General features: G+C 40.4%; 1 protein-coding gene across 4 annotated transcripts in view; it reads left to right on the top strand.

Annotated features, from left to right (window-relative positions):
- The window catches only part of LOC127003736 (integrator complex subunit 3-like), a 141,927-nt gene that overhangs the window by 70,304 nt on the left and 47,684 nt on the right, over positions 1-23,939 (top strand). For all 4 annotated transcript variants that reach the window (XM_050870701.1, XM_050870702.1, XM_050870700.1 and 1 more), the window contains 5 exons: positions 1,860-1,939; positions 2,140-2,729; positions 11,247-11,396; positions 14,759-15,246; positions 22,957-23,143. In XM_050870701.1, coding sequence (XP_050726658.1) covers positions 1,860-1,939; positions 2,140-2,729; positions 11,247-11,396; positions 14,759-15,246; positions 22,957-23,143 — 1,495 coding nt within the window. The remainder of the gene's footprint in view (positions 1-1,859; positions 1,940-2,139; positions 2,730-11,246; positions 11,397-14,758; positions 15,247-22,956; positions 23,144-23,939) is intronic.

The raw sequence follows: 23,939 nt of genomic DNA, 5'->3' as shown, positions 1-23,939 counted from the left end.
AATGATACTATATTATTTCCAATAAAAAAACATAGATGAATTCAAATTTTCATTACTTGTATTTTAGAAAACTTACAAAACCTGAAAACCACAAGTTGACACGTACCTGTGGACGGTAATACTAGAAACGCCTGAACCGTGTTGTGTTATTTGGCGTCCCCACCGTCAAATGTTGGCGCTTTTGTTTACAAACACTGGTCTCTCGTGAACTGTGCATGCTCAGACCAGCAAGCGTAGACCTGTACAGTCTCACAAAGCTTTTTAACCGTAATTAAGAGTTGCTGGAAGGCTGAATCAGACATACAGTACCACTCCCACCATCCCCGCTGTTTCTAGGACGACACTGTGCGAGTTGTATTTATATGTACAGAGTGCCGTTTTAGAAACAGCGAGGATGGTGGTACTGTATGTCTTAATGTGTTAAAAAGCTTTGTGAGACTCTATAGGGCTACACTTACTGGTCTGAACATGCGTAGTTCACGAGAGACCAGTATTTGTAAACAAAAGTGCCAACATTTGACGATGGGACACCAAATAACACAACACCGGGTGCCTTCATTACCATGGCATGCTCACAAACGAATATGGAATATCAAATTTGAGGCAGTGAATAATAATTTTGATTTTTCTTTTTGATATATTGATTTTTGAGTCTTACATAAAAAAAAAATAACCTAGTGTTTTAATGGTGATGATCAAAGTATGAAATATCTTCACCGAAGATATTTCATACCCCGAAGTTTTTTCATACAACACCGGGCACCCGGGCCACGTGTAGGGAGGAGACAACGTTTTTTTCTGAGTCGGAAAAAAGTAGCGATTATCGCCAGTTTGGTTACAAAAGTAACGAAGATACCGATATATATTTAAATAAGTAGCGGATGGCCGATAACCAGATTTTGTTATCAGCGATAACTTATTGCGATAACGCCCAGCTATGGTCCTGGGTGCTCAGTAAGGAGCACAGAGGGGGAGGGCCGCTTGCCACCCCCCGCCACCCACACACTACAGTGACTACACAGTGCTGTGAACACAGGCCTGCAGCGAGGTGAAAATTACTGTACTTCATTACATCACCATGGAAACACCACATGATGTAGAGACTTTGGGTTTGTGGCAGACTGAAGAGAAAGGATGGATAAAGGAAATGCCCATAAATTTAAAGCTATTTGCTTAGGCAGAGCAGTGAAATTGATAATGGGAAGTGAGCAATTTACGGGAAAATGTCAGAACATTGCCGTACAGGGAGAACCGATTTCACGGGACATCCCCGCTCTTTAGGAGTTAAAGGTGAAGGCAACACTGGCATGAAAATTGACCATTCATCATGATCAACCCTACTTCATTATGGCAGTTGGGTGCCTCCTGTAGGAAGGTTACAACTGACAAGTATGTTCAGCTGTTGCCATAATCTTTAACAACACATTGAATCAGTTTAATTAATAGATGATATATCTTGCTCATACATGTATTAACAAGTGCTTGCCTACTCAGGTTTTGTGCCATTGATTCCAATTTTCTCAGTTTTGGTGTTGTTGCAGTCTTTGTACTGTGTTTTTTTCTTTTTTAAATATGTTTAAATACATAAATGCTTGCAATTACTCTATGATATTAAAACAATGAAATCAGTTAAAAACACATTTCTCAGAACTTATTCCCATCATTAAGAGACATGTCTGTATTCATAAATTGATTATTGTATCTTAGCATTGTATGCAAAATTTTAAATGTAATATTTCACAATGAATGTTAGCCAGCAATATGAAGGATTACATATTCATTAACTGAAGTATTTGATCAATATTTCAGATTTTTACTAATATTATTTTAGCTAACTGTAGATCATCATCTCCCCACAGAGCCTGGCATTTTGGTAATGTACCACTCAATGCGGCCACACCCAGTCCTCACCACATCACTGCTGGACTTCATATGCAGGGTGAGCTGGCAAAGTCAGTTATTCATTGTTATTCATTGGATGCTCAGCAAAATATATAACTTTTATAAGAGAGTATTTTGCTAGTTTATTGCTGAAATTATTTCATAGGGAAAGGATGTCCCAAGTGCCCTTTACCAGTCTGCTATTTTTGTTGTGGAGGTACAGGCTGAGTGTAATTTCTTGACTCTGTTTAATTTCAGATAATTCCCAACTTTCATCCACCATATGCAGACAAGATACGAGCTGGAGTGCATAACTCCTTGAGACAGATCCTGGAGAAACGGGTGGTGCAATCCTTGGAGCCTCTCTTTGATAATCGTCACATGGATGTGGAATTGAGGAAACTCATTCGTGAAACATTCCCAGAATTCTGTGCAAACTCTGTCATGGGGGAAGTCAAACATGAAGACTTCGTGGCTCCTGTGTCCTCCCAGTCAGTCACTACCATGGACCTCCTGGTGGAAACTGGCTTAGACTTTGGTGGGTCTCCTGTGAATAATGACAGTGAAGTGAACAATAGTAATCATGTTGGTGGGGAGGAGGCCATGTTTAGTGAAGATGAAGAGGAACCCCCAAGCAAAGCCCCTCCCCCACCAGTTGTTAAACCTAAAGTGGAAGAAATCCCAGTGACCCCCACTCCTGCCTTGGAAGTGGAAGATGTAAAAGCCAAAGTGAATGATGTTAACAGTACAGAGGAAAAAGTGGACCTTAGTAATTACTTAGAATTTTTAGAAAATGACATGAAGACAATTCTTCTTGATCTGCAAACTGAAAAGGACACGAAACAGAGGTAGGAGGAGGTATTTTATGTGCATTATAGCATGTAAGTGTCATTTGCAGTGATTAATTGAGAAGTTGAAGCCAATACAGTCCCTTAACCCGAAACGCAGGGGGTCACGGACCCTCTGGATTAGCGGATTTTCTAGATTTCCAGGAGGAGACCTCAAAATGTTAAGACACACCATGTAAATACAGTAGAGCCCCACTTAGCGCGAGATCAATTAGCGCGAACCGCAATTAGCTCGAGCCACCATCTACCAAGAAAAAAATTAATTAGCGCGAAAGCCTCAGTTAGTGCGAGCAGCCACCACGACTGAATTTTGAAAATTGCGCCAAGCCGCCATGATGCGCGGTGGCCTGGGTGGCCTGCCGCCTGCCTCACACCACAACACAGCCCCCCGCCACCACTTCCCACACAGTCCCAGTCTCTCATGCTCTCTAACGTCGTCCTGCCCCCCCTGGCCCCCCTCGGAGGCTGCCCGCCTCACCTGCCGCCTCCTGCTGGGGGCGGTGCATAGCTCGCCGCCCGTGTGGCACCGCAGCAGCCACTGTCACACTCCGTGTCCCGGCCCCGCCGCCGCCTCCGCCGCCATCCTCGGGGCGTCGCCACGGGCGTGAGCTTCGCTGCGTCGGCCCCGCGGGGAGTCACTATTACCTGCCGCGGCAGGGCAGATGAGGCAAGGCGTCACTATTGATTGAGTGGCCACCGTCACCGTAACATGCTCAATAATAACGAGTGTGATGTCAGCCTGGCTGGGCACGACGCCCACACACGCCCACACCCTGCCCACCGAACCTTTGCTAGGGCCGAACTCATGTCACACCCACTTGCTGCCGCCGCTAACGCCGCCGACACCTTGGGCCGCAAGAGTCACCATCACGGCTCGATAACTGATGACTGGGTATTTTGAGTAATTATCAAACCCAAAAGTCAGACCCATGTGTGCACCAAATAATTTTTTTCATATTGGTTACTTTATTCAATTAGCGCGAATTCAGTTAGTGCGACCGCGTTCATCCACCTAATTCTCGCGCTAAATGGGGCTCTACTGTACACATTTAATCCTGCCCTACATCATTAACTGGTACCAAAAGTCATAATGTTGCTCATTTTTTATGTGTAGCAATCATGATGCCGTAAAAATGGCTTAAAATGAGTAAAAACAGTAAAACTAGCTGTAAAACACAACAAAAGCTGTGTGTAAACACTGTACACAATGCCATTACCAGTGATGGTGCTTCCTGTTAATCAAGTATTTGTCACTCAAAAGTGGCAATGTGGACAGGAAACCAGCAAGCAAACACTGATAAACATTGGTAATGGCACTGCTTGTTTTGTGAAACTCAAGGAGACTAGTCTCGTGATATTCATCAGCAAGCATCGACAGCAGAGTGGTATTGTGTACAAGGCTTTACGTACTGTGTTGTACAGTAGTCCTCTAGTTACAACAAGGTTCAGGACTGGCAGGGTGGTCATAAGTCAAAATTTACATTAAAAAATAAGATAAAATATTATCCAAATTTCCTGCCGTGGATAGAACGGTGCTCATGCACCTCCTACCCTCCCCCCCCTAAACCTGGCTCTGTCCTCATGTACTCACCTCACCCCAGCCCTTCGTTCAGGTGACCCTTTGGCCACACGACATTGTGCAACGTTATGCATTGGAGCTACCAAGTTTTGCCAAGATGGCATCATTAGCCAAACATCCCACCAAAGTGTTGTGCTGGGGGTTGTGTTGGCAGGGGGACAGTGTAAACAAAGGACACGTCACTTAAATGAGTGGCCAGTGTCACCACTGCTACATCCTTGGTGAATATTTCCTTCAACTATGATTACTGTTTCCTGTAAATGGTTACTTAAAGGAGATGTTGCAGGAATGTTGTGAAGGGGCGGTTGTTGTGCGGTGCCATTTTGCCAGCCAACTGGTATCTGCTAGATCCAGCAGTAAGCTTGGTAAGAAGTGCAGAAACTGTGTAAACAAACATCTATTCTTCTCACAGTGAATTATTTGAAATGTCAACTCATTACTTAACCAATTATTACTAATATTGTTGGCCTGGTCATAAGTAGGCCTATAAATTGGTAGAATATCTACTAGTTACTGTAGCAAGAGGCGTACTTACAGCTTGAGTTCCACGGGCAACTGAGAGGGCAGGCTGGGTGGGCTGGCCCAGCCCACCCAGCCTTTCCCAATCCTATTTTACCCATACCCAGATGCAAGTTTTAGTAAGCCGCATACATGATAACTCGAGGACTACCTGTATGATGACAAGCACCTTATTACTAGCATAAACAACACGCGGGAAAAATTAACTTGTTAAGGTATGGTATATAACTTAATGTATGTGCAGTATTACATTTGGCCACCTTACTTATAATTATGACTATGGTACCATATGTTTCTTTGTGCCCTACTCTGTGTTCAAAGTGTTCCACTGTTGGTTGAAGAGTTACAGTGCTCTTACCCTGAGCAGCTGTGACTTGAAAATGGTAAACAAAAGGGTTGGTTGGTAGATTCACTCACTGCGCAGTGTGCAGGCGGTAACTTTCGCCAAGCTATTGAGGGAACTAATCACACGAGGATGCCACATTCAATGGGCAATCTTGGTCTTGACTTTCAGGGACCGGCTCAAGTACAAGTAGAAATAGATTTTGTTTAATTTTTGTCAATCATATTTTACAATGAGAAACAAAAATCCATTTACGATCAACAGTTTAGTCATCCATGGATATCTGTTCTTTCGAACAAGCATCACAGAAAACGTCAGCTGACCAGGCCGTAGCACAGCAGAAATACCTCCAGACTAATCCGCCCAAGTCTGCCCCACGGTCACTGAGCTGAGTCATGTCAGGAAGCACCCTGCTCCACCAATATTGTTCCTGTGTAAGACCTACTTTAACCATCACCGCCAAGGTACCTGTCACACTGGTGACTGGCACGCCACGGCGGAATTGTGTTTTGTGTTAAGTGTTGATGCTGCTCATTGGCTCCCACGTGTGGTGTAACTTCTTCTTGTGACCTGTATGTTTTTTTCGCATCACATGTCCTCCTCTCTTCTGCTTATTCACACTTTCCTTTTCCATTCCATCACTCTATTCATTATTTAAAACAATCAGAATTTGTACCTTCAGCATATACTGCACAGGGGTAACTTTTTGGCATTTTCTGAGTGAAAAAAGTGCGCATTACATGCCGTAAAATATGGTATATTTCATTCTGGGGACATCTGGGAACTCTTGTGTCAAATGGAGGTGTTTTGGGTGTTGGTTTTGTATGAGTAACAATAACCCCTAGGCCTACCAAAACCTAACCTTCGGGGTATAAGACGCAGGGTGATTTTTTTACTTTTTGAAAAAAGTTTGTATTATATGGCAGGAAATACGGTATATATTACAAGGTATGGTTTTATTTTATTTTTTATTACAGTATAGGAAGCAGCTCAAGGGCAAAAAAAAAGTAATAATGAGAAAAAAATGCCTGCTAAACACTGCTCCTGTAAAAAAAGTTCAGAAGAGTGGCCAAAAGAAAGGTCAGTTTCGGGAGGAGAGGTGTCCTGATACTCTCCTCTTGAAAGAGTTCAAGTCGTAGGCAAGAGGAAATACAGATGAAGGAAGACTGTTCCAGAGTTTACCAGTGAAAGGGATGAAAGAATAAAGATGCTGGTTAACCCTTTCAATACGGTGACGCAGACGTTGGCGTCACAGTATGGAAAGGGTTAAGAGGAAATAGAAGAGGAGTAATCCTTTTCTAAACATCTTAATCCTCTTCTAAACCTCTTAATCCTCTTCCATTTCTTTGTATTCTCACCAAAACCCTTTTTGAATTGTAAGGTAACAGACTGCACTGATAGAGACTACTGCAATAATATCTTTATTAATCATTATGTGCCTTTTGAACTATTATAGATAAATCTGAAATGACATTCATAACAAAACTAAGTCGGAACTGCACGTAAACGGACAGTATCCAGTGACTAAAGAGCTTGATATTTTTGAAGGCCCATTAAGACTTTATTTCCCTACTTTTCCTTTTACTACAAAATGCTAGGCAGTGTCATTCATTAACTCATTTACTGTAAGATTTCTTGGTAGCCAATATTTGTAGTCCTGACTTAGTCAAAATGTGTGGTGCTACTACGTAGCCATAATGTAAACATTGCCCTAAGGCAATAACCTTCTCTTTCATTGTGCTATCATTAATCCTGAAATATATTTCCATTACTTATGGGTATTAAATAGCCATAAGGAAGAGCAATTATAAGACTAACTACATTTATATACTAACAGTACTGATTTAAAGGGGTAGCAGAAAGCGAGAGATAGTAGGCTATGTCACGGCAAACAGTATTGGCCACAAGTTAGATCTAGTAACAACAGCCAATGAGCGGCGCAGAGACCGTCACCCAAGCAGTGATGTCAAGTCCGCGAGTCCATCCCTGAAGGAATATCGCTGCCAGTTCTCGTGAAACAGACTATAGTTATTTCATTCTCACTCAACTTTCTTTTTTCTTTTTCCTCTTTCAGTTCCTTGTTTTCTAATGAGCTGTTGTATTTCACCCAGTAGTTTTACATTCAGTTCACTAATTCCCTTTTATAATACAGTTTACCTCTCTTTCGCTTAGGCAAATTTTTCCGGCAGATGTTCAGAACACCCTGCAGGCCCCTAATACTTACTGTATGCTTGACCCTCATTTTCCCAGATTAAAAGGGGGAGCACCTGTTCAGGAATCGGAGTGTCCACCATTTTCTTTTTTGACTTCAGGTGCCTAAGCATATCATACGATGCAAAGTTTTTGCTAATGAATGTTTCTTTCTATAAAGCTTAGGTAATGAAAATATGAAACGGGCAATTATAACTGTAATTACAAGCAGCTTCTCATGCTGATACACATAGACAGACACTGTGTCGGCTGTGATGATGCAGCATTTGCAGTTTTCTTCATTTCTAGTGTTAGAAGTCAGCATATAGTGTATATTCCGAATATATATATATATATATATATATATATATATATATATATATCCTCCAAGTTTTTGTTTGTTGCTAATGTCTTTAGATGACACTTCCCACGCATCACCATAATTCGCTTCAGTAATGTATAAGTCAGTCCTTGTTTCCTATGCCGAGATACCGTACACTAATTTTTTTATCATGCAATGTTAATGTCCGTTTATTTCAGCTACTGTATATGTTAGACCAGTGGTTTCCTAATCAGGGTCATGAGTGTTTCTGAGGGTCTTGGGAAAGGCCATAATTATAATACGTACTATCATACTATAAAGGCCAATTTTTAAATCACAATTGTCAAATTTAGATTTTTCAGTAATGTAGATAAACTACTTCAGTGGGGTAGCATGAAAATTCTCCTTAGCACAGTGTCAAAAGTAGCATTGTAATAAAGCACCCATACACATACAATACGGCACATCATACGAGTAACATTCATGAATAATACTTGTCCGTTGAGCAGACAGCGAAGAGGAGGAGGATAAAATCATAAATATCTGAAAGTATAACAAAAATAATTGGAAATGAATATTACATGTTCGCGCATTTAGGGTCACCAGGCCAGGTCAAGACTGTATTTCGGTCACAACCAGAAAAGTTTGGGAACCTCTGTGCGAGACAAAGAGGAGGCCAGTGTAAGGTTTTAATTGTCCAATGAATTTCTTATCCGTTAACCCAGGATGAGTCTGCACTTTATGAGTAAAATATGTTAAGTAATGATTTCAAATATGCTACCTACTGAATTTAATCTAATGGGTCTAATTACCGAGGTTGTTTTTTTTTCACATTATCGCAGCTGATCTTGAGGTTACGAGTGTCTTGAGTGTGCTAGACTTGCATTTGAGGTTTTTTAGGAGGCCGGCCATTTTTTACCCTTTTTTCTTTATTCAATGGGTTATTGTCATGATTTATATACCAGACGTAAAGGGCACCCTACGCATAAGATTTAGCCCCCCAAAAAGCAATCTATCACCTTTCCATTTTTTACCAATGACCATTTTTGGAAAATTTAAAGTTTTTTTGAAAAGGCTATTTCTACTATAATAATTGCTTTCCATGGGAACAATTATTATAGTACAAGAACCATGTTTAGGCCAATGAAAGTATAGCGAAATATTGTATCAATAATCATTAGTTTGCGGAATATAAATTTTCAAACTTTCATGGTCATAATTTCCCCCTAAAAATTCAGATATAAATACACCATAATTCAGTCACATTGTATACCGGTACAAGAAAAAACTCGCTATAGTTTGATTCTTACAAGTCTAGGCATGGTTTTGGTGTAGCTTTCATAGAAATCGGTTGAAAAATGATGGAGAAATTGAAGTGCAAAGGTACATAACTTACATTTTGAGATACGGCCAGGTAAAGTTTTGAATGCATAACATTCAAACATAGCGAAGTGATATCATGGCATTTATCCTTTCATTTATTTGTAATGATATATAAAAAGATATATCTTCATGTTCAGTCAGATATTTTGATGACCTGGCATAAAATATTGGTCCTTCTACCTCTGCCCACCCATATATTTGTTTAGCAAATTGAACTGGCATGGTATAGGCAATATATCGGCAATTCGACAGGAAACTCTTGAGTTGACACGCATGGAGGTATTGAGACAGAACACAAAGCTTGAGAAAAGTTAGTGAAGCAGAATGGTCATAATCAAGGGATCATTGTGAAGCTTTCTATTTGTACAGTTCTCCCTCGATATACAATTGGGTTATGTTCCTGAAGTCGTGATAATAAATCAAAATAATGTAATCAAATTCTGTATATGATGGGCTCTATGGAGATGTGTTCTCGGGTCTGCCTAGACTCCCCAAAACAATGATTTATAATGACTTATAATGAGAAAATAACAGAAATTGACTTATAATGACTTAAAGTGGCTTACAATGACTTACCTAAAAATGATGAAAAATTACTTAAAATGCCTTGTTTGCACATCATCATTGGTCTTGGTCTTGCCTCCCTTTTGAGCACTTAATGGTATCTCTACCAAGATGTTTGGTGGCGATACTAGTACTGTTATGCAGTTACCATTAACACAGTTACGAGACATTTGTTGCAGACACCATTACCATTAAGCAAGTACTGTTAGTGGTACCTACCCGTACCTTTCAGACTCACACCTGCAAATGGTGGCGGTGAAGCCCATTTCCCATCCCACAGTTCTCTTTGTTGGATACCCTCACACTTGCACACTGACTATACATAATGATCTCACATGCAAGTTTTCAGTGGTGAAACACACCAAGGGCTGGCAATAAATCTCATGTAACACTTTACATGGCAGCATAGGAAGTGGCGATGAGCACTGCAATCGCTTGGGTGATGGAACAAATGTTTGTGGACATGTGATGTGCTCAGGTGCGCTAAGCAGAGCGGTCAGAAGATTGTATACGCGAGTCAAAGCAGTCGTAAATCGAAAAATGGGTAGTAATATAGGTCTAGCATATATGCAAAATATCATAAATCATTAAATCAGAAACCGAGAGACCTGTATTGTTGATAACATCTCTTGCTTGCCTATGAGGCCAGCAGAGGTGGGCGCAGTACTGAAAAATCAGTAGTGTGGTTGCAGTAATGCGGTACTTTTTCCGGAGTAGTGCGGTTGCCGTAGTGCGGTCCCATTTTTTTCTTTCACAGTGCAGTACGTGGTGTGTGGTACTGCGGTAGCGGTAGTCAAAATAAAAAATACTTCAGTGCCCATCCTGGCTATCCAAACAAAAGAAACATGCGTAAAATAGTACAATGAAAAATCGGCCGGCACCATGGACGGATCCAGGGTTGAAATGGCCGGCACCGCACGGGTTAAAGAAGACTCACAGTGTAGTAGTTTAGTCTGTATTTAGTATTTAATTTTGAACAATAACTGAAAAGTCAGAATGATTGAATCACTGATTCTGATGACTAATACTGATTGACTGATTGAGTCCGATTCACTATAGAAAAAAAGAAAAAAAAACATTTCTGTGAGTATGCCGCGCTGCAAATGTCATCTTCAATAGTTTTCAAAGTACCGCAGGATTTTTTAGTGCGGTCCGCTGTAGTGCGTTTTTTTCAGAAATTTTGTGTTAGTGCGGTACTTTTTTTGTGATGCAGTACTACTGCACTAAGTACCGCACCTTTTTTTTTTTTTTTTTTTTTATTTATTTATTTATTTTTTTTTTTTACAACAAAGGAGGCAGCTCAAGGGCACAAAAAAAACAATAAAAAAAGCCCGCTAATCGCTGCTCCCATAAAAGAATCAGAAGAGGCGGCCAAAAGCAAGGTCAAACTCGGGAGGAGAGGTGTCCTGATACTTGCCCATCTCTGGAGGCCAGTAAAGTTTATCTGTAATGATAGTGTTTATAAATAGTTTCTACAATCATGTAATTGAAAGTAAAAAAAATTGTCCATATTTTTAGTTAGCAAATCATTTTCTGCTGGCAACTGCCTTTTGTTGTTTGTTCACATTATATATGTCTCATACCCAGTGTGGAACTCAATAATTTCTAATGTTGCAGGTGTGATCTACTTCAAAAGCTGTGTGACTTGATATTCAGTGATGATTTGGACCAGGTGGAAACTGTCAACTTGGCTTTTTGCCTCTGCCACCTTCTGTCGGATGATCTTAGTCCTGGAACCTCACTCTTGCCTCAGGATATCTCAGCTGAGTAAGTTTTGTCTCTGTGATGAAGGAATTTTTCAGAATATACCAATATAATAAGATTCATATATTTTTGCCTTTTTCTTTTTGTGTTACACATACATCATTTCAGTCCTTTAGTTTGTAGTAGAAATTAATTTTGAAGGGTTTTTTATAATTTTATTCAAACCATTCTGATTGTTCAAGGAGAGCGTCTGACGTGGATTTAAAAAAAAAAATCGATAAAATTGAAAAACTCACGTCTTCGTACATGCCTCGGCTAGCTTGTGGCAAAATATTAAGAAGAAATAAGCAAAAATGACAGAGTTATGGCTGAATTCCCCCCCTGCCTTCCTCCGTTTGTCACTCACGTCATTATAAAACAATTGCCTGCACCATGATGGGCTGGGGCCGACTACCATCCAGGCCCCTCAAGAAAGCCTACTGTATAGGCTGGGATGTAAAAAAAAAAGAAAAAAAGCTAGATTCATACACAGGTGCATACATCATCATGTTTCAGCATAGAAAATGGCCTAAAAGAATATTCATCTTGAGGCTTGGAGGCAGCAGAGCTGACACACACATCAGTCACCCCAGAGGAGCCAGAGATAAGTTTTGCACGTCAGCTCGTGACCAGTATTTCCAAGAAAAGGACACCATCAGACACATGAAGTCCTTCAAAACAAAGAAAAAACTGAAATTCAGTAAAGAATATCAACCAGGAAGGCATCTAGGTTTAATCCTATCTCTGAGTGTGGTGTGAGATGCGACTATCCCCTCAGGCGCAGTCAGGCAGCCGGTATCTCAAAAACTATTCATCACAACTAAAAACCAAAAACACCATTGGAAAGAGGAGGTCCAGATCTATAGGAGTTGGTTATGTATGCCTCTTGTGAGCGTACATGCACGTTCAGGGAGTGTTGAATGTTAACACTTACCTCAGTGCGTGCGCGATGATCAGCCATAATGAGGGAACTGCGGACATCTCTCCTTGAGATTCTGGCAAGATAGTATTGGCAACTGCAATATTTACAACAATTTGGTCAAAGAATCAGTCAGGTGATTGGTGAAGCTATGCAAAAATGCCGCTATATTGGGCAAGAACATCCACCAGTTACTCGTCCGTAGATTTGCCGCGCTGGGCTGATAAGATTTTCCACCAAATTTAGTGAAGAACCCACTCAATTGGCAATCCTGTGTTGTGAGAAATAGTGTTGGAACACTCTCATACGCGGGAGATTTGAGTGCGGCTGGAGCTCGCAGCGGGCGTTTAGCACCACTAGCAAATACGCCTAACGCTCGCTGCGTGCGTTTACCAATTAAAGGGTTAAAGGGTGAACTCTTTAAGTCCCCGCAGACTTTAACTCTCCCTTTTAGAAAACGGGATTAGTTTAAGTTTTTCTGCAATAACTTCGCCGCTATTTGACCGATTTTAATAAACAATACATCATTGGAAAGAGGAGCTGAAGAGCAAGTTTTTCATCGAGTTTTTTTTTCAATTAAGGGACAATTGTCAGAAAAAAAAAAAATTGTTAGATACACCAACAAAATTGAAAAAAATTCTCATTTAACAAAAGCAAAATTTAAAAATTTTCCATAATGAATCTTTTGGATTCTGCTTTAAGTTTCTTTGGTAATTTTTTCATCACTGTATGTCATTAGATGAGAGAGAAATTTTGTGTTATTATGTATCGACTTATAGATCTGAAAGTAAGTGTATATTGCTTCACCATAAGCATACATTTCACATGAATATAATCAGTATCTTACGCTAGTAATTAAAGAAGTGGCGGACGCTTTCCTTAAATTTGAACATAAATCTACACTTTCTTCTTAGTTTAACAGTCATGTGTAGGAGCTGTAGTCAGATACAATTTCTTCATGTTCAACATGTAAGTTGTCTGAACATTGGGGAGGCAATGGCTGAATTGTCAGCATGCGGGCGTGGTGTCCAGTATACCCAAGTCCGCCTGTTGCCACAACTTGACAATTTTCAGTCATCGTTGAATGGCCCAAGATTATCCACATGCTGTCTTGATGCCCACCTGGAGTCTAGTGAATCTATAAAGAGAATTGTCAATCTCCAGGGGGCAGCATGAACCAAGCAACATGGCACCTCTATAAAACAACACTTGCAACATAAATGGGCTGGGGGTAACCAGCCCCACCTCCTTCACTCCCAAACAATATTTTCTGCATATTGCTCCAGTCTCCCTTGACACCATTGGCCCCATCACCTTCATCTTCCAAAGTCTCATCCTCTTCATTTCAGCTCAAAAAGAGACCACTTCCTTTCTCTTTTACATGCTTTTGTCTTCATAATTTTTGCTAGTTCTTTCTGTTTTATTCTCAGATATATTTCAGCTACCCCCAGAACATGTTCACATTTATATCCACAGTCGGCACAAAGGAATGTTCTGCATTGTCACCACATTTTTGTGTATTTGATGGTTATTTAAGCAATTTCTTTTTCACTTCTCCAGCTGGGCTTATCCATGCCCTTGAATAATCTTTAAAAAAAGTTCATAACTACTTTCTCTTTCCACCCACTAACAGTCTCATTCTGCTCTCATAGATTGAATGATCCCACCACATCCCCTGGTCCTTTCTTTTTGTATTAAACATACATCTTTTTAGTCCTTTAGTGTGTAATAAAGATACATTTTGAAGATTTTTATAATTTTATTCAAAGCATTGTGATTGTTCAAATATGAACATAAATCTACACTTCCTTCTTAGTTTGTCATATGTAGGACCTGCAGTCTGACAATTTCTTATAATTTTAGAATTCACGTCACCCATAATGGTTTCAAGCTCATGTGGTTTTCACTGCTCTTGATCTGACTCTCATAAAGTCATCCTTTTCTTCATATGAATGATCTCCCATAGGGGCATACATATAAATTATAGTAGTGTTTATTGGTCCCCTGCCAATATCAACATCATAATTCTGCCTGACACCACCCTGTATCCCAACATACGTCTTGCTATCCTAGGTGCCCTCCTTACCCCCATATCTTGATGATGCACTTCACTTCCACTACCACTATATATCAACTTCATTCCTTCATCTAAGCACATGCCCACACTAGGCCTTCTCACGTCACTCACTCATGAAATTCAAATGTTCAACTTCATCCTTTTCTCAGTTGAAAAGGAGAACATATCAGAATCAGATGAAAGGTGAATCAGTGGTTGTGTAACAATTATTCTGGATTTTCAAGTTGCAGTGAAAGGACCACTATTTTGTGAAGTTTTTATATTCATATCCATGTTACATACATATATAGGAGTAATATTTTTCTGTTGAGGGATGTTACTGGTTAATTTATTTAATATTAATGTAGTTGTGTATGTTATAACTGTTGATTTGCTTATTCTCATTTACAGAAGTATTCAAGAGAGCTTGGGACACCCTTTATATGTCCTCTTTGACAACCTCATTACATTGCCCGAGGACGATCACCGAAGACAGCCCATTTTGCAGCTCTTGGTAGAGATGCATAAAACAACCTACCAAGTGGGCTACCACTTCCTCTACTTCCTTAAAGCTTCCAACATCAAATCAGATAAAGTTCAAGAAAACAATGAAAGTTCTATATCAACATACAGAGACTTGTGTAAGGCTGCTGGACTAAAAGATTTTGCCGGCTTTGTGATTAGAGACTTGCGGCTCTTGGGTGAAGATGATCCTAGAGTGTTGAGTTGGATCATTCCGGATATATACAACAGTTTTGCAAAACAGACAAGAGGCAATGCTGAGTTATTACAGTTGGTGCTGGAGCGCTTAGACTCCTCTCAGCTGCATGACTTGGTATGCATGGTACTTCAGGGATCCCTACAAATGTTTGACAACAGCTCATTTGCTACTATACTAGGTAAGCATTACGATTATCATGTTAACTAATAAAGTTATAAGCTATAGTCGGTGTCATGTAACCTGGCATGAGAAATCTTTTAGGGAGGGACTTGAAGATTTGGCACCATTGCTGGGGTGATGGTCTCTGCACCGCCCATTGGCCTGTCGTTAGCTAGATCAAACCTGCAGCAATGTCATGGCCTGTTGTTATCTAGATCTAACCTGCAGCAACGTCATTGTCCATTTATGTGCAGTTCTGACTTAGTTTGTTATGAATGTCGTTCAGATTTATCTTTAATAGGTTGCCACACGTAACATAATAAATGTCATTGAATTATTTCTTATTAATATAATCTGGCACTTTACAACTCTATAAAGGTTTTGTTAGGAAAACAAAGTCAATTAACTGCACATTAGAACAAGTTAACAAGCCAATGAAGGCACGAGACCATCAACTAAGCAATGATGCCAAGTCCGCGAGTCCCTCCCTAAAACATCTTCCGCACCAGGTTATGTGACACCGACTATGATATGGGGCGCATCTTGGTAAATGTCCATGAACAGTTTTACTTTTCATTCTGAAAGTTATCGTACACACCAGTGATGGAGTACCCATTCAGTATTCATATTTGAATATATTCAAATACAGTATTTAGGTTTATTTGTTTTCACATTTGAATAATCATAATTAGAAATCTAAGTATTCCCATTCGTATTTTTCTAAAAATCTGATTCATAATCTTTAATCTATAATAGAAATAAACATTCATTTGACTGAATACATGGAGAATGCATAGAGAGGTATTACAATATGCTATGAAATGTGGTTTGACAATAATATTATAGAATGGAATGTGATATCTAGTACATTTGAGTCGAAGCTGCTCACTCAATGTGTCCATTGTCCACGTTGTCTATTGTATACGTTGGTATAGTCCGGCAAATCTTAAGTGGCGGCTCTGACGTAGACAGCCCGCTAGACATTGGTGCTGTCTCCAACTGACCTCGCGTACCGTGCCTCTCACACCCTTCTCTCTCTCTCTCCCCGTGTCTCTCTTTCTCTCTCAATCTGGTATAAAAACAAATATAGTTTTTATGATTGATTCTCTATCTGTGAGTGAATACAAAGAAATTTGTACAACACTTGGCAGCGTTGCCACCGCGGTGTTGTCAGCTCAAGTCTGAGTCATGCTCCTCTCAACCCAACACACCGCAGTTGCCAGTTGCTCTGCCTGCTTTAATTATCGGATTTCTGCCATTTTTTAGTGTGTGTCTGCATCTGCCATACAATGTCACCCATATGGCATAATTATGATAAAATATGGAGACTGTACCTATATATGGAATGCCAGGACCGTCAAGCATATTCTGATGTGAGTCATATGCAGGTGAATGGTGAGGTTCCATTGGGGATGGTAAGGGAGTGGGGAAGGAGTGGTCGCTAAGAACATTAAAATATTACACTTTGACCACACTTTCCACACCACCCAAGGGGTTAAGAGTCTTGGTGTGATTTTTTTAAAGAGGTTTATTATTATTATTATTATTATTATTATTATTATTATTATTATTATTATTATTATTATTATTATTATTATGCATTGTCGTGCACCATACTCCCTGAATGAGAGTACACCCCCACTTTTCTCTCTCTCTCTTGCACGCACACACACATACACACACACACACACACACAGACACAGAGAGAGAGAGAGAGAGAGAGAGAGAGAAACACACACACACACACACACACACACACACACACACACACAGAGAGAGAGAGAGAGAGAGAGAGAGAGAGAGAGAGAGAGAGAGAGAAGGGTGTGAGAGGCACGGTGTGCAAGGTCAGTTAGAGACGTGGCAACAGGGTCTAGCTGGCTGTCTACGTCAGAGCCGCCACTTAAGATTTGCCGGACTATAGTCAGCATCAAATGCAGACAGGTGAGATTTCGGCAAGTAGTGAGTGAGTGGCTGTCTTCTGTTAACCACACCACAGGTATGTTAGGGAAGCTTGAACTTGTGAGTCATGAAAGCATACAGCCAGGATTCAGAGCAAGAAAATGAGATTTTACCTACATGCAGTTAGCTAGATTAATAAATTACAGACTACTTAAGAATTATGTAGATGACAGATGACAGGCGAATAATTGTGAAAACATCTATAGTCAGTTCTACCTGTGAACAGGTAATTATTATAATAATAGAACATATATCCTCTTCATTTCTATGATTTTAATTCAGAGTCAGCGATTGTCTTTTAACCCTTTCATTGCGCGTGGTGCGGGACGCGAGTATCCCCTCAGGCACAGTCAGGAAGCCAAATGGGGGGTCTCTTTTAACCTCTGTATCTCAAAACTATTCATCACAGCTAAAAACCAAAACCACCATTGGGAAGAGGAGGCCCAGATCTATAAGAGTTTGTGCCTCTCCTGCGAATGTACATGCACGTTCAGGGAGTGTTGAATGTGAGCACTTACTTCAGTGTGTGCGCGATGATCAGCCATTTCGAGGCAACTGCAGACATCTATCCTTGAGGTTCTGGCAAGGTTGTATTGCCAACTGCAGTATTTACAACTATTTGGTCAAAGAATCAGTCACGTGATAGGTGAAGCAATGCAAAAATGCCGCTATAGTGGACAAGAACATCCACCAGTTACTCGTCTGTAGATTATCTGCGCTGGGCTGATATGATTTTCCACCAAATTTAGTGGAGAACCTGCTCAATTTGCAATGCTGTGTTGTGAGAAATAGTGTTGGAACACTCCTATACGCGGGGGATTTGAGCGCGGCTGGAGCTCGCAGCGAGCATTTAGTACCACCAGCAAATGCGCCTACCGCTCACTGTGAGCATTTAGCATTGAAAGGGTTAATAACAGTATAATTAACTAAATATATCCAAAAATCTTTTTCAGTTGACCCTCATGGATTCCTTATGAGTTTCTTTTCGTAGCCACACTACCCTGAAATTTAAAATAGGCTCAACTTCACAATATCACCATTTTCCTTAACCCTTAGATTACGGCGATCGTATATATAAGTGCGTTACCACACGCCCCAACCGTACGGGGATCATATATATAATCATCACACTACGCTCCCTACGTTTCAAATATACCGCCAGTTCTTGACTCAGAAGAATGGTGGAGGCATCTGGCATCCGTACACGCTCTCATTCGTCTCCAGCGCACAGCCAACCGAAGGCCACAAATCATTTTCCACTTTTGTTCGGAATACATCTGTCATGTCTCGTGACGCATCAAGCAGTTCCTCTGCTCCGGGCGGAAGTAGAGCGCAGGCGAATCAAAGTGACAGTGACTCTGATGACTGATATGGTAGTGACATTGACAGAGGAGGGAGGGGCAAGTAGAGAGAGAGAGAGAGAGAGAGTGGGAGCGAGTGGTGTGCTTCCGCGCGACACGTCACGGCCACGAGAAAATGCGCAATATTTTTGGCTGTCTTAACTTTTTTATTATTATTAGGAGAGAAGTTTTATTACACCACCATATATACTAGATGAATATACAATTATTGCTAAAAAGAAAGACACCATTTCCACCTCTTTTAAATGCCTAAATTTTCCCCATGCACAGCATCCAGAGAAATATACTCTCTCTACTCTAAGGGTTAACAATAAAACTGCAGTATTAACCCTTTCCTCACTAAGCGCTCACAACGAGACTATCCCCTCAGTTGCGCTCGGGCACCCCAGCAGGGGAAGGGGATCTCTTTTAACCGCTGTATCTCAAAAACTATTCATCACAGCTATAAACAAAAACACCATTGGAAAGAGGAGGTCAAGATCTATAAGATTCCTCTCCTGAGAATGTACAGGCACGTTCAGGGGGTGTTTTTTGCTGTGAGTGCGACTGGCACTCACAGTGAGCTTTTAGCACCACCAGCAAGTGACGCTAGTGCTCACTCTTTTAACCTCTGTGTGTCAGAAACTATTCATCACAGCTAAAAAACAAAAACACCATTGGAATGAGGGGGCCAAGATCTATACGATTCGGTAATGTAAGCCTCTCCTGTTATGTACAGGCACGTTCAGGGGGTGTTGCCTGTGAAGACGTACATTTATACGTGCACGACGGTCAGCCGTAAGGCAACTACTGTAGATCTCTTGATGATGGGGTGCTGGCAGGGCAGTATTGCCAACTGCAAAATTTACAACTATTTGGTCAAAATATCAGTCATGTGATAGGTGAAAGTATGCAAAATTGTAGCTATATTGGACAACAACATCCACCAGTTGCTCGTCCGTAGATTTTCCGCATTGGGCTGGTATGATTTTCCACCAAATTTAGTGGAGAACCCACTCAATTGGCAATCCTGTGTTGTGAGAAATAGTGTTGGAACACTCTCATACGCGGGAGATTTGAGTGCGGCTAGAGCTCGCAGCAAGCGTTTAGCACCACCAGCAAATACAGGTAACTCTCAACTTACGCGAGTACTGTGTCCTTGAAGAGGTTGCGTAAATCAAAAACAATGTAAATCAAACAAGAGGTAGGCTTCTATCGAAAAATAAATATTCACTTCATTCAGTGGAGAGAGAGAGAGAGAGAGAGAGAGAGAGAGAGAGAGAGAGAGAGAGAGAGAGAGAGAGAGAGAGAATATCCATATCACCGAGATATCCACTCAGGCACTCAGTCTCAGCCTCACTCGTGTGAGGAAGAAATGAGGGACACCATGAGCGACTGGTTAGTATTGGTACCGGTACCGTACTGTATAGCTGGTACCGGTACCTGCCCACCCCTATTATTGAGTAGCGTGGCAGCGTGGGTATTGTATTGTTCTGTAGTGCGGCGACGGCCTGATGAACGAGCCTCCCATAACCCACTTAGCCAGTGGGGTACCTCTTTGGCCGTTCATCAGGCCGTTGCCGCACTACAGTTCAAGTGGCGCGCGGGAAGAACTGAGCTCAGCTGTGTGGCCGCGACGCCGTGTGAGTCCAGTTGCGTGAGACATCTGGTGGCCACTCCATAAAATATCGCGTATAAGTGAAAAAACGTGTAAATTAAACGTTTATTTGGATTTTGGACCCTGCATTATTTCAAAAACCCGTAAATCAAACTCACGTAAATCGAGAGTTACTTGTATGCCTAACGCTCGCTGCGAGCGTTTAGCAATGAATGAAAGGGTTAAATACCATCGTTGAAACACAGAAGAATAAAAGGAAGTCCTACAACATGAGACTACTGAAGACTGTTGACTGTGATATTTTTTGTTGTTTCTAATGAACCTATCTGACTAGGTATTTTAGGAAAACACAAGCAAATAAGATACTGCAGTACCTTGGGTATATGTGATATCCTGTCACAAAGTAATAATGGTACCAGCCATGATTTACTATCCAGAGTTAGTTTACTGTTCCATATCTCTAGTATAGTACTGTGAGTAGCAATTGCTAGATTCATTCCAGAATGAAAAACTTTTTATTTATTTATTTATTTATTTATTTATTTATTTTTTATTTATTTTTTATCACTGCAACTTTGGCTCTCTGCAGGCAGTAAATTTCCAAGTCAAAGATTATAAACTATATTTTTCAGACTCCATTGCAATAAAATGAGCAACTTTTCTTCAATAAATTTTCCTGTACGTTGCACCAGTGAAAACTTGGATTTTGGGGGGAATCATGGAATTCCAGCCAAACGGTCAGACCAAATCAAAATATGATTTCTCAGTTGAGTTATACAGATGTTTTTCTACAACTTTTATTCAATGAGATTAATTTCAGAATGAAAAAAAAACTACAAAAATTTACCAAAATTATATTTTGAGTTTCACCACAACTTTATATCTCTGTAGGCAGTAAATTTCCTGGTCAGAGATTATAAACTATATTTTTCAGACTTCAATGGGATAAAATGAGCAACTTTTCTTCAATAATTTTTTCTGTACATAGTATCAGTAAAAAGTTGGAAGTTTTGGGGAATCATGGAATTCCAGGAGAATTGAAAACCTAGAAAGAAACGGATTCCACAGCAGGGTGCGCCAGAAAATTTTCTATAAAACTTCTTCTATGGCTTTTTCTCAGTTTCGAAGTGTATTTTTCGATAAATTTTGCGTGATGGGGTATCACCCGAGAAAAACTTTTGTGGTTCTAGGGGTTAAGCTTTTACTCGAGAGTGACGGATATAACACAGGATAGGGATGGATGGGTAGACTGCGTGTACTTGGACTTGAAGAAGGCTTTCAGCAAAGTTCCACATACAAGATTATTATGGAAGCTGGAAATAGAGGAGGATTGAAAGGGAAAATGAAAAACTGGATGGAAAGTTACTTAAGGGGAAGAGAAATGAGAATAGTGTTAAAGGACATGAAATCGGGATGGAGAAGTGTAGGTAGTGGGGTGCCTCAAGGATCGGTACTGGCACCAATACTTTTCCTGGTGTATATAAATGATATGCCAGAGAAATTAAATAGTTACATGAGGTTGTTTGCAGACGATGCAAAATTGCTGAGACACATAAGAAATAGTAAAGACTGTGAAATTCTACAAGAGGACCTAAATAAGATTTGGGATTGGAATAAGAAATGGGAGATGGAGTTTAATGTGAAGAAATGTCATGTAATGGAAATGGGTAAGAGTGAAGGGAGACCAAAGTGGACATATAGAATGGGAGATGGAGAAATATTAAAAGTTCAAGAAGAGAGAGATCTGGGAGTGACAATACAAGATAATCAACAGTCTGAGAGTCATGTAAATAGGTTATTCGGAGATACTTATAGAATGGTAAGAAATATAGGAATAGCATTCCACTACATGGATAAAGATATGATGAAAAAGATGATTGCCACTATGATTAGACCAAAGTTGGAATATGCAGAAACTGTATGGTCTCCCTATAAGAAGAGACACGTAAAAAAACTAAAAAGAGTACAAAGGATGGCAACGAAGATGGTTCCAGAACTGGAGGGATTGTCACATGAAGAAAGGTTAAAGGAAATGGACCTACCAACACTGGAACAGAGAAGAGAAAGGGGAGACCTAATACTAATTTACAAATTGTGGAATAAAATGGAAGAAGTAGATAATGAGGAGTTGCTACTAAGAGAAGTAAGAAACACCAGCAACACACGAGGACACAGTAAAAAATTGAGAAAGAGAAGATGCTTGAGAGACATAAAAAAATACAGCTTCTCACAAAGAAACATGGAGGTTTGGAATAGACTAAGTGATGAAGTAGTTTCGGTGAAGAGTATGCACAACTTTAGGGAAAAACTAGACAAGTACAGATATGGAGACGGGACCACACGAGCGTAAGCCCAGGCCCTGTAAAATTACAACTAGGTAGGCAACTGGATAAATACACACACACACACACACACACACACAGTGTTCAACCAAGAGGTTCTAGGCTCGATTCCTAGACAGAGTGGTGATGGATGTGGAGTCTCCTTTAATCCATGTCCCCTGTCCACCCACCAGGAAATTAATTCTGGGTATTAGTCAGGGATTCTGTTCCGCCTCCTGTGTGGGTTTGAAGTTCCATCCATTTCCAGAACGCCAAAGCTCATTAGGGGAGGGTGCTGGCTGGCGATTACAATTCAAGTGCACAATCAGAGCATAGTGAATCACACACACACACACACACACACACACACACACACACACACAGAAAACAAAATAAAGAAAGAAAGAAACACTAACAATGGGTAGTGACAGGTAATTGAGTCCCAATATATGATCAAACCATGGTGGTATATTATCCCATATTTTTTCCAGAAAAAAGCTTGCAGTGGGAAACTGTGGAGCAATTATTTCTCTGGCAACTAGCAAAAGCTCATGAGATTCCTGTTGATTGCTGCCTGTCTGTGATGCCCAAGCTCAAGTTTACCTCACATTCTGCTTTGGTGTCCAACACACATGGAGAAGCACTTTCAAACATCCTTATGATGCTGCGAAGAGAATCGTAAGTAAAAGCTTCTTCAAGAAGAAGTAATTTCTCTTGTCATTTTTTCTCTTTATGCATGATTTCCATATTTTATTTATTCTATTTTCTTTTCCCTCAGATACTGTACACAGAGTTAATCACAACACTGGACCACCTTTTGTGCCTTGCTTTCTTTAATCACATCCCATTCATTGCTTGCTTACTGTATTTGCTGGCATTGAAGATTGTTTTTTTCTCATGATAAGACTAAAAATTAGCTTGTGTCTTCAATGCCAAGTGTAGTGTTGCATTACCTGTAGGCCCAGCATTGGCTTATGAGAAGTGAACAGATAAGAAAAGATGTTGAAGGGCTGCATCAGTCAATTGGACCATACTCACCCCAGCAGTGTCCTTTGACGACAAGCATGGCAGCCATTGTTATAGTTTTGGCTTTGGTTTTGGTCTTGGTGTTAGAGTCACAGACCCCAGGGTATCCATTGTTTATATTGTGATAATTGGGTTGTCGTGTTTGTGTGGCAATAAAAAAAGTTGTAGTAAAACCAGTAATGCATAGAGCATATTCCAACCATCGTATGAGGATTAGCCCTCTCACGAACCATAAGTTTCAATAAGTTTTCTTCTCCGTGCTCATTTCAAACATTGGGTCTCGCCGGTCGAGGCAGTTTTTTTAGCGCTCTGAAAATTTTTGTTTCTCAGCTACTTTCTTCCGCCAAACCTGCATTTATCATTAAATATATCAATGGCTTTCTTATTTGTTGTAGTTTTTCATGAATCAAAAAAGAAATAATAATAATAATTCATAGGACCATTTATG

The sequence above is a fragment of the Eriocheir sinensis genome, chromosome 26, assembly GCF_024679095.1.
Source record: "Eriocheir sinensis breed Jianghai 21 chromosome 26, ASM2467909v1, whole genome shotgun sequence".
Classification (NCBI taxonomy): Eukaryota; Metazoa; Arthropoda; class Malacostraca; order Decapoda; family Varunidae; genus Eriocheir; species Eriocheir sinensis.
The sequence above is the reverse complement of the archived record's forward strand: the minus strand, read 5'-3'. Positions and strand labels throughout refer to the sequence as shown.